We start from the raw sequence: 18354 nt of genomic DNA, 5'->3' as shown, positions 1-18354 counted from the left end.
CATCTGCATAGACATAGTCATATGTAGAATACAGATGACTTACTCTAGTAATCAGTTTGGAAATGTTACTTATGTTGAAATATATCATGGAAGATTGGACTGTGATTGGGAAGTAAAAGCATCAATGTCAAACTAATTAATCCGGGTGGATTTTTAGAATATGTTTATAAAAACTGATGCATATTAGTGCAACATAATGATGCTTATATGCTCAGTGAAATGGGCTATTGTGGAGAAAGAAAGAGAATTGGTCATGCTTCACATTCTCTTTCTGCCTCTGTCTCTCTGTCTTTATGAGGCAAAATAGAGAGAGAGAGAAATAAAAAATATAATCCATAGCCTACATTCTGCAGCAAACACACGTGCTATTTCTGTGACAAGTTTCCCCGGGGCTGCACGACCTGTCAGGAGTTTCACTCAGGATGAGGAAGAGCAGCTCGTACTCGGTTGCGAACATAGACAGCATGGATGCGAAGAAGGATGCTCTTTTCACGTGGTATTCAAGTTCTGTCGGAAATAGTAAGACATATACCTGCGTGAATCACCCAGCAAAATGTTTGAACCATATGTACCCGGCTAATCTATGGCTTGAACATAAATTCATGTTTAGTGGCTAATGGAGCCGTAGCAATAACTGACAGCAAAAGAGAAAGATTGAATTGTTATATTTTATGTTGCTGTTGTTAACATAGGCCTAATGTTGCATTGCATGAAATAAATAAGCTACATTTAATTAATTAAAGTAATGCTAGTATTTAGAGTCATTGTTAAATGTATTTTTCTAGTCTATGTAAACAATAAGCCTATTGTGGTGTGCAACGTTACGTATTCATATTTTTTCCTTCTTTTTTTCCCTTCATCAATCAATCATCATTTAATCACGTATGTTTCACATGTTTTTGTATTCATTCTAGCACAGTAGCACAAAGTAGTTAACTAATTCAAAAAAATGGAAACGCACATGCTTTTGCTTTTGTTACAGGTCAATTTTTTTGTTATTTCCGAACCAAAGCACTTGAATGGGCGACATGTCTTGAGGCTTCTACGATGTCCGAGCTCAGATGTTTGAACGCGAAAGCAGCACTTAAAACATATAATGCTTCAGTTGGTACAGTCGGAATGCTGGCAAAGGATATGTTTAACTTTTCGTAGATTTTAACCATATTAAACTGGTTTGCTATACTTTGTGAACTTAAAATCTGTGTAAAACTGTGAATTTAAAATATTCAACGTAATATTTGTTTAACGTCAGTATACATATTTGTGTGTCTGTATGCGCCACCCAACGCATTCCGACAATGGACTCGTCCGTCGTAAGGCCTTTGCAGTAGGGAGTTGTTTGGCGGACCCCGCAAGTTTTTCTTTACTTTTCATGTTATTGTTGTGTCTCTAAAGAAGCCTACATTGTTCATTTTTATCAACACTTGTCTCGTTGTTCACTCGGTGTGTCGACGGACTTTAAAAGCAAAGTGTTTTGGGCGTGGTACACAACTAGAGAGCGAAAGAAGGAAGGAAGGCATCGGAGACTGGGACTGGCTGAGCTTATGATGCCGACGTTGCGGGACAGCACCATGTCCCACCCCGGCGAGAATTCCCACCAAGTCCGGGTGAAAGCGTATTATAAAGGGTAAGAAATCACTGCTTCTCCTAGCATGTCATCGATCTGGTTAGTAATTCAACTAGCTAAAAGCAGTTTCAGACTTGGAAAGGTGGCTAACCAGTTGGCTAACATTAGCTAACCCGGCTAACGGCTTGCTAATGTTGGGTAAATACCAGGTTTGACGTTAGGTAAACTTGACAAGGCAAACAGGCAGGTGAAACTGTCCAGACCATAGCTAGAGCCAGACGCGTTGTCAGTGTAAAGTCATTGGTTTAAATTCAGTCAAAATGAGTTGTTGATTGTGCTAATATCTTAAATCTGACACAGTTTGAAAGCTTGGGAGCTAGCTAGTCTGTCCGCTAATAAGGTTTATAACTAGCCTGGCATGTTGTTATACACTGGCCAACATTCATTTCTTATTGGCAGTTTTGGCAAGTTAATAAGATGGACGTGATGTACTTCAGGGATTGGCAATATGACAACAGGAAATCATCAAAGTCTTTATTGATATGATACATCGATACCATCATGATAACTGTCGAGTAATGGAAAACCAAATTAGGTTTTGTTGTTGATGTTCATCATGTTAGACGGCTTGGCAATGTGAGGTCAAGCTGAACTGTTAATTTCAGATGGTTCTAAGGTGTTTCAGTAATACTGATGTAGTTTTTATAATACAACATCTTTTACAATCTCACAACACAAATTGTCTGTTTCACCATCTATCTTACCTTAATCGAACCTGAACCTTAACTAGGGCTGCAACTAACATGAATGATTATTTTCATCATCAAACCATCTGTTAATTATTATTTTGGTTATAAATAAATTGCCTAGTCTATTAATGTCAAATAAACAGGGAAAATGCCCACCACAAGTTTTGAAAGCCTTGTTTGTCATGAAATAGTAGTCTGAAATAGTAATAGTTGTCTGACCAACTGTCCAAAACCCAAATATGTTTAATTTACAATGATATGAAATAGAGAATTGCAAATCATAACATTTAAGAAGCTGAAATTAGAAAATATTTGACATTTTTTGCTTTATTTAAAAACTTTAATGATTGATAGTTTTTAAATATTCAGCATTTTTAAATAAACATCACATTTGCTGCTTATTAATTTCAAGTCGATTGACTAATCGATTCATTGATTAATTGTTTCAGCTCTAGCCTTAACCGATCATCTCTGTGGCACCTAACGTTAACTTAAATTATGCCCTAACCCAAGCTAAGGAGAGTGCCGCTGTGGGAAACACTTTTCGAAGGGGAAAGATTTTTGGACACAAGACAAACAAAAGATTATAAACATAAATATCAATGTACTATTCATCCCTGATAATGTCATGTATGGGATATGGAGATACAATTCATTGAGTTTTTGTCATACCAAGTCTGGTAGAGGCATGTCCACTGTTTTAGTTTCGTACCTGGATGCGATGATAGCAATCATTGGTAACCCAGTTGTTTTTATGACACTCCCTGCCCCACTCTGTTTGATGGAGCCAGTGATTTGGAGCCCACCCAAGACTTGAAAAACGTGAAGTGCAAGTCACCTTAGCCAGACCTGTTGTATTTCTCACTGACGCACCTCATGCACACTGTAGTATGTGTTGATCATTAGGTGTCATCGCACAGAACAAAGCTTTTGAAGTATGTATGAGGTTGCTGCTGAGGAATCTCAGCTATGCTGCCAGAGAGGGAAATTCAGTAAGATTGTCTCATAGTTTGGTTAGTGGGACACATTAAGCCAGGATGGCATCAGTGTTGTTATTGTTTCCCTGCAGAAGTTAGGAGTTGGAGATTGAAGAGTTGCACAGAATCAATATATTTGGTACTGACATATCAGCTATTAGCCGTATGTCAGTACTGTTTCCTTACTGTTTTATATAAAATTGTAACAACACAACTTTCTCAAACAATATAATCAAAATGTGCACAGGCCTAAAAAGCATGTTTGTGTATTGGTCCAGACAAAACAAGATATTTGAAGATGTCACCTTGGGTTCTTCAAAGTTGTGATTAGCATTTTCTCACAATTGCTTAACATGATTAATATTTGATTAATTTGAAAACATATACAGCAGATTAATCAATAATGAAAACAATTATTAGTTAGTAAACATGGTCAGTGTTTGGAGGTTTCCCTGCCATCCAAACACTACAGAAGCTCACTTTACTTTCTGTGCTTCAAAGTGGTAATCTAAAACATCAGCTGACAGAGTGATTCTTTGTTTATCCTTTTAAACCTGAAAATGTCCAAACACGAAATTTAAGCCTTACACTCTCAATGGCCTTTCTCTGTAGTCGTGTCTCAGCTCATCTATTTTCAGTATAGTGTCCTTTTTGAGTCCATTCATTGCCATTTGTCTGTCGGTCAGCGCCAGCATCAGCAGACTGTGTCAGCCTGTAGCAGTCTCAGCCTGTCACTGTCTCGTCTTCATTTTGCTCACATTCAGTGATGAAGATACTGTACAATGGTAGTAGATGGACTGAAAAGAAATATGGTAGGGCCAATGCTAACAATTATTTTTATTATAAATTAATCACCTGATTTATTTTCTCAATTAATTGTTTTTGTTTATAAGATGTCAGAAAACTGTGAAAATGTGTTCATCCCAGTTTCCCACAGCCCCAAGTGACGATGTCTTTATGGATTGTTTTTTCCGGATCAATAGTCCCTAACCCTGCTCTTTTTAGTAGGGATGCACCGATTGGGGAAATTCTGGGCTGATACAATGTTTAAAATAACAATTTGGTCGATAGCCAATTCCGATGTTTTGTTGTTGTTGTTGTTTGCCCTTTTTGTGACAGGGAAACAAATACATCTTCATTATAAAAAATAACTGAACTTTTTAAGTCATTTTCAAAAACATTTTTCAACACTGCTTTTATCAAGTTAAAATCTACTATACCGTGATGCTAAGCATACTCACACAAGCCAGTAGCTCATGAATGTGTGTGGCCACGACATTGTAGATTTGGGGGAGACCGACGACGACTGGGCTGTATGTATAGGCTTCGAAATGGCTCGTCATTTAATGTGATTTACTCTGTCAGTAAATTAATCCGTGTAATGTAAATAAACCACACATGTGCATGGCAATCTTACGTCATGCCAGTGTTGTGTTCAGTCAGTGGCTTCTTCTCCAAATCAACAGTAGCAGCATATGCTAGCTGACCGTCGTCTGAGTCCGACCGCAAAAAGAACACACAAACATCGGCCACAGCCTTTGGTCAATGGCCTCTTTCTGTGTTTAGCAGTGAGCTTACGTTAGTCCTTTTTTGGCAATATGGTCGCACAAACGTTTTGTCAGAGTATTACTAAAGAAAATGCTGAGCTGTGTAGCAGGTCTTCTTAAAAAAAAAAAAAAAAAAAAAAAACTTTCTGTTTGTCACTGCCAGCGAGTTAGGTCAGAGTTTATTTTTTTTGCATAGTTGCAATTTCAACACCGACTAACATAAGGCTTCTTATGTGCTAGACCAACTTTAGGATTCCTGTGTATGACATGTTGTTTGGCAGGAAACTGGGATTACACCGGCTTGATGGAGCAGTTCAGATATTTTGCTCTTTTGAAAGGAGTTGCTCTTCTTTTCAAAGACTCTTCCATCTGCATCATTGCTCCAAGATCTAGCTTTGTTTAAAATATGGGAAGCGTTGCTTGTCTTGGCCTTTTTACTTTTGCTCTGAAAGCCCCTCAAGCACTGAACTGCAACGTCATACACCCTCACCCACCTATCCACTGACACACATCTTCACTAACGAGTATCACAGAGTCTCAGCTGCTGCTAAGATGTATGTGATGTATTGTCTGTTCCGGCGTTTACACATCTTGCACATTGTGTGTAATACAGCTTAAGTGTTTGCGTACACGTGTCGGCCTGTCGTTTTGAGTTTGGTTGGTGCTCTTGTGCTGCGAAGAGCAAGTCTCTCTCCTATTCAGCACAGCAGGACGGGCCGTGTTGCCTAGAGACCACAGCATCCTGCCGTCTTTCATTCACCCTGACCTCAGTGGCTGTTTTGGAAACTTCAGCATGTGCGTTTCTGTATTTGCTTCAGTGTGTTGTTGTTTATGTTACCTCAAACGTTAGCGTGTGTATCAGTGCATGAGCATGTGGCTTGTGTGAAGGTGTTGCGTGGCAGTGATGACAGAAAGATGGATGGTCCTAGGTCTTCATGAAAGCCCAGAAAGGCACCCAGACCCTTCTAACTGCTTGAGCGCTCACCAGTGACGAATGGCTTCGTGCTGGGGAGATGGGGCAGCAGAGTCCGAGTCACGGCAGTGCAGACCCAGGGGCACAGGCCGGCATTCTCCTCCTCCTTTTTTAATTTCGCTATACTGTAGGACGGCACACGGCAGAGGAATGCCAGGTCTGTGTGGAATGCTGCTTCCTCCCAGTTATTCAGCAGTGATGAACTCCCAGTCTTTCACTGCAAAATCCTTCTGCATTAGTCACTCTGAGAATTGCACAGCTTGGTTTCCTTTGTCTAACACTGGTCCTCTTTTTCAATATAATTTTAGGTTCTTTTTTTAGATGAATCTATTGGATGTTGTGTTATTAATGGTTGAACTGCAGTATTGTCTAATGCATTTAGAAGCTGCACAGAAGTCATTAAGCAGCTGCCTACTCGTCTGCCCAGTCAGTTATGGAAATAAGTATCACTTTCACTTTCGTTAAAGTGACTATATGTAACTTTTTAGTGTTTCTGAAGCTCTGTAATTTTTCATATAATTATCTTAAATGACCTGTAACAGCAAATAAGACTAACCGTGAAAAGAACGCTATTTTTATGTAGTTTTTATTAGTGCTGTTGCCCGGGTCCGATTTATCCCACAAAGTCACAAAATGATTTACTGCAGGTAGACGGCGCTACAGTAACACATTCTGACGGGTATCCAGCCAGGAAGGTAACAGGAGATTTCTTTATAGGCTAGGCCTAATTGTATTTTAATGTTATTATAGAATGTATCTGCTGTAGCTATGGCTAATACTGGGGCAGGGCCATCACAGAAAAGGACATTAAATGAAGAATAACTAAAAGCTGAAAGTGAAAGACGACGGGCGAAAACGCGAGTCAACTTCGGTCGGTCTTTCAACAGATGGAGACAATTACGGGATTGTAAATGATTCAAAAACGTCCCCGAATTGGCCCTCAGGTATGTAATAAGTCTATTTCATTCATAAAATAAATTTACAATGCACGATGTGGTTGTACGTCAGTAGCCATAACATGGCATCAAGTCATGTTCACAGCACTTTCCTAAAGCCAAATGGCGTGTTATCTGTACACATATTGAGCTATCCACGTGTATGTCTACACTCTATACAGTGGATGTAAACACCGTGTTGCCACGTGGTGTGTATGTTTACGTGTGTATTTATGAAAATTCACACGTAATGTAGATGAATGGCGGCCGTACGGCGTTGATAAACACGCTAAAGAGCAATTATGCGTCTTGATAACACGCCAAAATGGCGTACGAATTGGCGTGTCATACATTCGCCATTTTATGAGACCAGTCTGGTAGCTGACATTCAATTACATCCCCATTCCATTTAGCGTCTGATTTTTATTTCTTTTAGTCTGTGTTTGTGTTAGCCTACTATTTACCCCCTGTACTTGTGTTAAGTGTCTGTGGGTTTCATGAAATGCGCTATATTAATCTAAGTTATTATTACGTTGGTTGCTACAACAAACTCTTAATGCTTTGGCTCGTGGCAAAGTGAAAGTGATAAAGTTGTTACCCGGTTTAGCTCACGATACATCCAGAGTGGGCTAAGTTACCGTATGCAACACTTGAATGCAACGATGCATCTGTAACATATTCTCTTATTGTAAATGAATGATTTCCTGTCTCGGCAACATATTCATCGCGACTACATGACTTCTGTAACTCAGTAATCGACAGTGGGCAATATATAAGAAAAGATCTTTACGACAGCAGGTGTGGTAAAAACACTACCGCTTTTTGTCCAAATCGGCCGCTAGAATCAACACAAACTGAAAGTTACATATAGCCACTTTTAAGTTCATTACTTATTGGACCTCGAACAAACAATTATTTGTATTTATTGATTAATCTGTTTGGGCCGTAAATGGCAGTAAACATGCCCATCACAGGCTTTCACAAAGTCCAAGATGACATTTTCAAATTGCCTGTTGTGTCCGAGCAACAATTCAAAACCCAAATGTATTCAGTTAAATATCATAGAAGAAAAAAACGCAAAATACACCTGAGAAGCTGGAACCAGATCATTCTTGGCATTTTTTCTTTAAATGACCTAAAAATCATCAAATGATGATCAAAAAATGTAAAATTATATAAAACGCAGAAAACCATCAAATTATGGCTGCAACTAACGATTAATTTTATTATTAGTTAATCTGCAAATTATTTTCTTGATGAGCTGCTTTTGTCTGTAACCTTTCATGAAATATTTTCACTTTACGGTCATATGACAACTGTCAAAGGACAAAGAACAAGCTCAAATCTTCACATTTAATCAGCAGGAACCGATGAATGTTTGGCATATTTTGCTTGAAAAATGACAACCAATTAATTAAGTATCAATATAATTGCAGATACATTTTTCTGTCAATCGCCTAATTGGTTTATAGACAAATTATTTCAACTTTACAGCTAATCTTCACATTTGAGTAGGGCTGGGTATCGTTGAGAATCTTTCGATCCGGTGCCAATTTCGATACCTCAGTTTCGATACCGATTCCTAACGATACTTTTTTCGATACCATAAGTTTTAAAATCCATTTCAACATCAACAAAAATACATTAAACACAAAGCTTTTATTTTCCACCTTAATTGTGAATCAAAACCGTTAACAAAATTAAAAAATTCTGGTAAAACTGCTCACTCAGAGTAACATTAATAAAAGTGCTTTGCTTTGCAAGCTCAGCCTGTCAGTCAGTCATCAGGGCAGAGAAACCTCCGTTGTGGCTGCTTGTAAGAGGAAGTGTAACGTCAACAGCACCGCGACCGCTTTCGGCTCGCCAGTAATATCATATCGCAGCAAACGCTGTGTGTGTGAAGTTTTAAAAAAATGTAACTACACTTGAAACCAACGGTGACTCTCTTTGACTTCAACAAAACTGCAGACAGTTTACTCCGTCCGCGTGTGTGCGTGTGTGCGTGCGTGCGTGTGTGTGTGTGTGTCGGAGCTCCGCTCTGTGTAATATACAGAGAGGACAGATAAGCTTACCCGCTCAGACGCTTTTGGAACCGAAATTTGGGAAAGATAAAGAATTTTTTTTTCGATACCATAAAAGTATCGACCTTCGGTACCCAGCCCTACATTTGAGTAGCAAATATTTGCCATTTTTGCTTGATTAAACAACTTAAATGTTTAATCGATGATCAGAATTGTTTCCAAGTAATTCTTTTGATCGACTAATTGTTTCAGCTCTACTTGACAGCAATTAAAAACAATTTAAAAACCTGGGTGAAGTATTTTGAATTCCTCTTTCTAATTTATTTTAATCACTTTGTAGTCTCTGCACCTTTTCTGTAACTGCTGTAGCCAGCTGAGCACAGTAGTTTGTTTGAGGCACCTGACATGGCTAAACTTTAAAGCGCCCATATTATGCTCATTTTCAGGTTCATAATTGTATTTTGAGGTTTATGAGTTGTTGTTTTTTAATAATATGGGCACTTTAACTACAGTGTAGACAAAGTGTTTAATGAAAACCTACAGCTCAGCTCCAGTTAAACGCAACACAGTTCAAGTCGCCTCCTGGCATTAATACGCACTTTGGATCGTCTACAGTCACAGTGTGGGAATCTTTTTAGTGTACTGTTTGTGTGTTCATACAATGTCTATCTTCTGATGTTATCAGGGCTTTAGGAGGAAGTAGAGCTGCCATACTGTCTCCCCCACCCATTACAGGCAATGATAAACACCAGCAGGATGGAGGAAGAGGGTGAGAAAAGAGAGGGAGGAGGAGGCATCAGTCTGAGCCTGACGTCAGTTTATCCTTGCTCAGAATGCTTTATTCATTCTTCATGTGTGATTTTCAGTCAAGACAGTTTAATACATGCTGCGCGGAAGCTGCACTCTTTAGATGCTTAACATGAATGTGAAACTGAAATATCAGCCAATAAATCACAGTTATCACAGGTGTTATTTGTGTGTATTTGCTGCTGGCAGGGACTGACCCTACAGTGACCTTACACTCTATGCTGTCCTTGGACTTGTACAGTACATGTCCTTGAAAGTGTGCCTAGTTTGCTCCATGTGTTGGGATTTTATCATCCAGCTGTAAAGCTCTCAAGTTGATGAAAAACTGGGTTCATCTTTGACGATGGCAGTAAAGGGAGTAAGAGGTCCTTGTCCTTGCGGGTCACTCCTTGGCTGGTGAGAGGGGCTAATACACATTACCCCTCTTTACTTCCCTTTTTTACTCTTTATCATGCTTGTTCGCATGTTTTCGCCCATTCTGTCACCCCACTCATTCCTGATCCCACACATAAGCTCAGACCCCATGTCGCCTGGAGACCTATAAAAACGAATGGTTGAACCATCTCCATCCGGCATCTTTGGGTTGTAAACCTCACTGAGGCTGGCCAGAGGGCTGGGAGCAGGTGACATCAATTCTAACGCTGCCATGAAACGATGAGGGACAAATGATCCCACCTACAGGGATAGACGCTCTCGTTCACCAATCAGTTCGCTCTTTCTTTCGCATCTCACCATAATGTTTGACTGTATATGTGAACTGAAGAAGCAGAGAGTGCTGTACTTGTTGATTTTAAGAGCAGTAGTCCAAGTGTTTTGACTTATTTCCAGGAAGTGATGGACTTCAGTGGTGGACCGTAACGAAAGCAGTCCCAATACAACTACAGCCACCATCTCCTGTGATTCTTTCTGCTTTAGTATGGGGCTCTCTCACTCACCTCTTTTAGTCTTTCTCCCTCTTGTTTTTGCTCTCTTTCTCACACCCACAATTATGCTGTACAGATGAATGCACACATACATGTGACAGACTGCGAGACTGTGACTCACACACAGCAGCGTTTGAGGGGAAAGGATGCTTTCTCACCTCTTTTCTCTCCACCAAAAGTCTGTTCTCCAGAGTTTTTCTTCAAGTGTTCAGAGAGGGAGTGTTTGAACATAATGTCTGATGTTAAAAAAACAGTGGATTAATCAATTAGTTAGGCTATCAAACAAAAATTGTGTGTATGTACTGTATGTTAGAGCTAGGCAATATATCGATATCGTGATATGAGACTAGATATCGTCTTAGATTTTGGATATCGTAAAATTGTAATATGGCATAAGTGTTCCTGGTTTTAAAGGCTGCATTACAGTAAAGTGATGTAATGTTCTGAACTTACCAGACTGTTGTAACTGTTCTGTTATTTGCCTTTGCCAACTTAGTAATTATATCCACATTAAACTATTTTCTGATCTGATCTGACATTTTCTTTCTCTGTGCCGATTCTTATGCCTCAGCTTTGGTGTTGGTATCTGCCGCCATTTTTTACAAATGTAACCTTTATTTAACCTGCAACAGGGTAGCAGTAGCCTCGTTGACTCGAAGGAACATAACTAATATGCAACACAATGCCATGCGTTGTGTTTGTGCGTCCAGAGTAATCGTGAAAGTTAGATAAATACTTACGTATTTTTAGTATTTCAATATTTATTTATCTGTCTTCTCTCTAGGGACATCATGATCACTCATTTTGAGCCGTCCATCTCATACGAGGGTCTGTACGGGGAGGTTAAGGACATGTGCTCCATGGACAACGACCAACTCTTCACCATGAAGTGGATCGACGAGGAAGGTACATCCCTTATCTGTGCTTCAAGAAGAGGCATGAGAAACCAGCCAAAATTCACCCTACAGGAGAAATTTGTTTACAAAACAAATATCAAGTCATGGTCACATGTGACGTCAACATTTAACAAATTTAGAGGTCGCTGGCTAAATATGGCAGAATTTGGCGGTGCCGTGTGTTAATATGAACACATGCATAAGCACCCACACTTTTGTCACTTGACTTTAACACTCTCAGTCAAAGGGTATAGCCCCAACTACTAATGAACATTTAAACGGCATGTGCCACATGGAGACGAGTAGTAACAGTCAAAGATTAAAAGTAGAGCCCGCCAATCAGAGCTGAAACAATTAATCGATTAGTCGGTTGACATAAAATGAATCGGCAGCTATATCAATTCATTGTTTTATATGTTTTCTTCTAGCAAAACTGCCAAATATTGCCAAACACAAAACTAGCTCCAGCGTCTCTGATAGTCAGTTAAAAATCCTTTATTAATACATGGATAACCAACGCGCTTCAACTCAAAGGGTCTTCATCACCTGTAAGATGGTATTCGTGACAAAAATATGCTCCCTTACCCCAAACCAAATATTAATAAAAAATAATAATTTTAGGAATAAAATAAACATCTTTTTGGCTGCAAAGTGCATAATTCCACGTAGTATCCAAAGATATTTAGTTTATAGTCCTCCTTTCCCTTTCTAAAACAGTTGTATTGTACATATTTGTTAGTGTCTTTTTTATACTTGTTATAGTAATATATCTATTCTGTATTTATGTTCTTGACTGTAGCAGTACTTAGCATTCTTGTTTACTCCCCTTTAAATGTTTGTTTATTGTATGCACCTAATACACCAAGGCAAATTCCTTTCAAGTGAAAACTTTCTTGGTTATAAATCTGATTCTAATGTATGAAGAAGAAAAGCACCAAATCCTCACATTTCAGTAGCTGAAACTAGCAAATGTTATGCTTTTTTTGTTTAAAATATTACCATGAAACCAATTATCAAAATAGTTGATTACTTTTCTGCTGATCAACTAATTGTTTGATCAACTAATTGTGGCAGCTCTACTTGTATCTCAAATAATTAAACATAAAGTCTGACTAAAACTGAAACACTTTAAGAAAAAACTGTCCTCTTTTTCGCTACACAGTCTGTCCTCTCACTTTGCCGTCCGTCCAAATGCTTTAACATAGAAAAGGATTGTCTTCAAGCTGCAGTGTTGTATCTCACTAGACTGGTGTACTAGTTCTGAGGATGTAAAAACATCTATTACAAATAGTTGAACAACTCCATAACTCTAGAGGTCAGGGCTGATTCAGACACTGGGTGAGGGGTGGGGGAGGAGGGGTTGTGCATGTGGAGTGATATGGAACATTTGATTGACAGGCTCTGTGTGTGTATAAGCATGTAACCTGGGGGGTAGAGGAGAAAGGGCTGTGTGGTTTTATGTACAGTTTTAATCAAATCAGAAGTAAGGGGTCAAGAGTACAGTGGAGACGGCAGAGGAGAAACAGAAACCCTGATTGCCGTCCTGCACCTGTTTTCTCACAGTAACCGGTTTTACTTTTTACGTGGTGAGTGAACTCTTGTCTCCCCTCTGCTGTCAGGTGACCCCTGCACCGTGTCGTCTCAGCTGGAGTTGGAAGAAGCTCTGCGTCTCTACGAAGTCAACAAAGACTCGGAGCTCATTATCCATGGTAAGCCTTACTGCTTTTCACACAGGCTGTATTAATACCATAACACAAACAGTTTCAAGATTTACATTTTTCACAGGAGTTTATCTTTGACTCTCTGCTCTATAACTTGTCCACTCACCTCTCTGTTGAGCCTGGTCAAGTTTGGCAGGATTAATGTATTTTCCATTTCTGGTCATCGAGCTACAGTACACCAGACCTCAGGCCAACACCGATCATCCAGGCAGATTTGGCAAGAACAAAACTTGACTGTTGGGCATTAACGGCCTGCCACTACTAGTAATTAGTCTCTACTGCTAATATTAGAAGTAATCATGTAAAATGTTTACATGTATTTTAAAAAAAATATCTAATTATAAAGTCAAAAACATTGAATCTTAACATTGTTTTAGGTAAATGTTGATATATTCCTTGGGCATGGTGAAACCTACAGAATTCCCTTTTCATTTTTTATTTCGTACTTAAATGCACAGTAGTAATACATTAACGTTATACCATAGATAAAAGGGTTATTCACATATTATTCTTAGACTTGTCATAATACAAATGTATGTCTGCTTTACTCCAGTGTTCACAAACATTACTAATGTAAACAGATCTATAACAGTACCTAAACGGAACCAGAAAATAATAATAAATGACATTATTTTTAGGTGTAATCTAGTATAATGTTTGTGTATGAATTTTAAAGTAATCAATGTGGGAGTGTTGGCATGCTCTAGACTTAAGTTATATATTGACATAGAGAGAAACACGCAATATCTTAATCTTGAAAACGCCTAACACACTTTATTAATAAATTAAGCAATGGGTACCTGGGGCATGTACAACGAAGCAAGTCCAACTTAGCCCGGCTCTTTTTGGGTCACCTGGCTTCTCTGAGCCTAAGTTGATGTGAAGGTGATCCAGGATAACGAGGATCGCCAAGCTGGTTATCAACTGGTTCTCGGTGATCTGTTTCCATCTATGGGCACCTTCACGTGAAAGAGGGGGAGGTGTTCATTACAAGCAACATCATCACAATCATGAGGAAGCTAAGATACCTGCAGGAAAAATTCAGTTTTAGCTACAGCATGAAGTGATTTTCAACCAGGTGAAATATATACACTATCATAATTAGAATAGAATAAGAAGCTGTAAGAACACTAGAAATGATTTTCTAACCTCAAATGTAAGGCTATAAATAAGTATGGGAATTTTAATAGATGTCTTTAGTGTAGAGTGATAATTTTTTTTCTTTTTTGTCTGATGTACATATGTGATACACATAAAGTAAAAAATAATGTAAAACTGTTTCTGTTGCCAAAGCAGAGAGGAGAAGAAAAATAAAGTTAATGCCTCATAGGGAATATATGACTTACATGTTGCATTTATAATCATGGGAGCTAATTAACGGTGTGTGGATAGTTTTTTTTTTTCTAATAAAAGGACAAGAGGATACAGTTTTTATTTCCATTTATCATCACAAAGTCACCTTGTGTCGTTCTGAGCTGCAGTGATGAAATAAGAGTGTAGAAGTATTGACACTGTCAGGAATCCTGTCTGAAATGAAAGAGTGAGCAATTAAAATGCAGCTATAAAATAATATTTAGTGGCGTAAACTGTCCTATTTGTCAGAAGCTGTTTATTGCTTGTCACTTTATTGTAAACGTAAAGTTAACCTGCTCCAGAGCAGGATAGTCATGCAGCGTAGGTTACCATGGTTACCTACCAAGTTTGTGTGTTAAGCCCAATGGTGGCTGGCGAACCCACATCTCGCTTTGTGGTACAGACCCCAGGTCATTCTGGAAATAAATAATATGTAGGAAAGCAGTCCAACAATAATGCAAAATATGTTTATGCTGCTTGCTTTTAAGTTCTATTTTTTTTTTTTTATTGTCTCTGCATTTACATGTCTGATCTAATTGGGACACAGACAGCTAGATACTGTACACAACGGATAAGCATCAAAACATACGGTTAATGCCGCACTGACCTGTGAAAATGACTTCTGCTGTTGACGTCTGTCTGTGGGCCCTTGGGCTACTTCACATACATGCTAAGCTTAGCCTTCTTGACAAATAGTTGAACAACTCCATGAGTCTAGAGGTCAGGGCTGATTCAGACACTGGGGGGGTGTTGTGCATGTGGAGTGATATGGAACATTTGATTGACAGGCTCTATATGTATAAGCATGTAACCTGGGGGGTAGAGGATACAGGGGCTGTGTGGTTTTATGTACAGTTTTAATCAAATCAGAAGTGAGGGGTCAAGAGTACAGTGGATGCCAGCAAGACGGCAGAGGATAAACGGAAAAGGGAGGATGTGACTCTGGGGGGGGGGTCGTCAGGTCTGCTCGTTATCGAGCCTGACAGCTGTAGTCCATGCCTGCCTCTGACTCACTGCCCCCAGTCTAGTTTGATCTCTCTTTTACACACACCCACACACACACACAATGTGCACACACAAATAATCTTTTCCGTCTTGTTTAAGATTGTGTCTTTTCCCACTTCACTGTATGTTGCACACACACAAACACGCTTGCACCAGCATATGAACCAGGGCTGCACGATATATCGTTTCAGCGTCGACATTGCAATGCGCAGGATGCAAACGTCTAACAAACAAAAAGGCAAAGGAAAAAAGTGATGAGTCATAATAATATAATAATAACAGTAATACAAGATAAGAACAAGACAAAAATACAAAGGAAATGTCTATTTACACTATATACAGCTTTCACTTCTGTCCACGTCCATGATGGATAATTGCACTTACACAGGATAATAATATACATTACGTACATTGTGTTCATGATTACATTCTTTACTGGAGCACAACATTTTTTACAAGAGCATAAAGTTACTCATAGATCTAGCTGCTTAATTTTGCTCTCAAAGTGCACCAGATGAATGCATTTAAAGTTAAAATGTAGCTTACTTTCAAAATGTCCTTGGACTAGGGCTGGGGAAAAAATCGATTTGATTTAAAAATCAAGTTGGTAGGTCAAATCGATTTCATATTTTCAAAAAAGCGTTTTTTAGATTTTTTTAAAAAAAAATCCAAATACAGTATAAATTATTTGGATGTTTAACAATCTTTGTTGCACACTGCACAGTGACTTTTCACTTAGAGAAGGGGTTTGCCTTTGCAATTTTGTTTATGTTGATGCACTTTAATTAAATACAATAAATATATATTTTTAAAATATATTTACAGTTCGCAGTTATTTTGTTTTAAATGGAAGATTTTTTTAGGAAAATAAATCGCCCAGCTCTACCCTGGACCCCCCTAGAGGGTGGAAATTGCTTTTGGCATTTTTTATATTGCAGACTTGCTTCCTTTAGATGAAATAGACATTCTAAATGTAACAGTTTTTTTTGTTATGCTTTCCAGTGTTCCCATGTATACCAGAGAAACCTGGTATGCCGTGTCCGGGAGAAGACAGTGAGTCGAACCTTTTCCTTCTTTAGTTTTACCTAATTTGTCAGCAGGGGTCCAAAAAAACGAGCTTGGGACACTTAAGCAAATTATTTTACCCAGGAGAATTTTTAAATGGCAAGGGTTCAGATTTATGGGCTCAAATAAGGATCAATAAGACTTTTGAGTTTGTAAAACAATTCTACTTTTAATGTATGTAGTTGTGTATAACCCTATATAACCTATAACCTTTTTTTTAACATCTGACTACAGATTCAAAGCAGAAAGCTGTGTGAAACTCAAACTTCCCACAATGTATGTGACGCTTAAGTAGTATACATTTTGGAAAATAGGGCCACAATTTGTGCTTGGAACTTAAATATGTGCATGTTAAACTATAGAGTCACATACAGAAGACCTTTGAGTTTTTTGACGGGCTTATAAAGTGTGATCTACTTTAAATCCACAACCTTAAAATCATTTCTAAACATAATTTTACCAACTCAAAATCTTACTGATCCAAGGTTCAGCCCCTACAAACTTCATGTATATTCCATTCAAATCTATGCCATGTACAAATGAGGGGTGGGTAGGGGGGGTTGTGCATGCGGAGTGATATGGAACATTTGATTGGCAGGTGAAGGTGGATTCAGCCCTCCTTTTCCTCTTTTCACAGAGTCTATATATCGGCGTGGAGCCCGGCGCTGGAGAAAGCTCTACTATGCCAGTGGTCATGCCTTTCAGGCCAAGCGCTTTAACAGGGTGAGAAATGATGCTGAACTTCACATGTTTGACATTATCACTGTTGATATGTTTCATGTTTCAGAAGCCATCACAGCCTCCGTAGCATCGCCTGGAAAATAATGTGTGCTTGTCTGTGATGATGATTTTTCTCCGTCTGCCCTCCTGAGCAGCGGGCCCACTGTGCCATCTGTACAGACCGGATCTGGGGTCTGGGAAGACAAGGCTACAAATGCATCAACTGCAAACTGCTGGTGCACAAGAAGTGCCATAAACTGGTCACAGTGGAGTGTGGCAGACCGATGATCCAGGTGATGGCTATGACAAACATCAAACTCAATACCTTGATGGTGTAGTGGATAGTTACCATGACTCATACATATACTTAAGATTGTATTTTGTTTTTCAATGGTAATTATACTTGGTGACGAATGTTGTTTTCTAGGAACCAATCATGCCCGGCCAACCATCGAGTCAATTAGATCAGACGGAACAGCCAGGTAACACACACACACACACACACACACACACACACACACACACACACACACACACACACACACACACACACAAAGCTCTTTTATTGCACAAAATATAGTATTGGTTAAGAAGCACATAAAGAAAAAGCTCATAAGAGATGATCTGCCTTCTGCCACAAACTGCTTATCAAATTACAGGCTTCTGTTAATTTATGCATTTTGTGAAACATCAGTGCAAGTTTTAATTTTTTTCCCACCCTGGGTGGTTTAAATCTTTTTAATTTCACTCTCTTCTGAATCTCTTGGCCATTCCTTTGACCTAAATTGACTCATTGTTTGCAGCTTTTGACCACCATTCTTAAAAGATAAGGCTGCAGATATCTTTTATTTTCGTTATTGTCAACAAATCCCATAAAGAGACCAAAACCAACAGTGTGTTAGCCCGTCTCCCTGTATTCTATGGCTTTCCCAGCTCGTGTGTGGCTCCCAAGCTGCTTCCTTTGTTTGGAAGATGTAAGACTCATTTAACTATTTTTTTTCTACTGTACCCCTCTATCTACCCATGTTTCCTGTCTATCTCCACACTTTCAGCAATTAAGTAAAGGCAAAAAAAAAAAAAATCTCAAATCTTTGC

At 38.8% G+C, this 18354-nt stretch overlaps 1 protein-coding gene across 1 annotated transcript in view; it reads left to right on the top strand.

Moving 5' to 3' along the window:
* Positions 1-1231: 1231 nt before the first annotated feature.
* prkci (protein kinase C, iota) overlaps positions 1232-18354 on the top strand; it is a 31183-nt gene continuing 14060 nt past the window's right edge. The window contains exons 1-7 of the mRNA XM_028592752.1: positions 1232-1627; positions 11284-11405; positions 13015-13104; positions 16477-16527; positions 17177-17262; positions 17415-17552; positions 17687-17741. Coding sequence (XP_028448553.1) covers positions 1545-1627; positions 11284-11405; positions 13015-13104; positions 16477-16527; positions 17177-17262; positions 17415-17552; positions 17687-17741 — 625 coding nt within the window. The 5' untranslated portion in view covers positions 1232-1544. The remainder of the gene's footprint in view (positions 1628-11283; positions 11406-13014; positions 13105-16476; positions 16528-17176; positions 17263-17414; positions 17553-17686; positions 17742-18354) is intronic.

This window comes from Perca flavescens, chromosome 12 (assembly GCF_004354835.1).
Source record: "Perca flavescens isolate YP-PL-M2 chromosome 12, PFLA_1.0, whole genome shotgun sequence".
NCBI lineage: Eukaryota > Metazoa > Chordata > Actinopteri > Perciformes > Percidae > Perca > Perca flavescens.
Note: the sequence above shows the minus strand (reverse complement) of the source record. Positions and strands in the feature narration are given on the sequence as shown.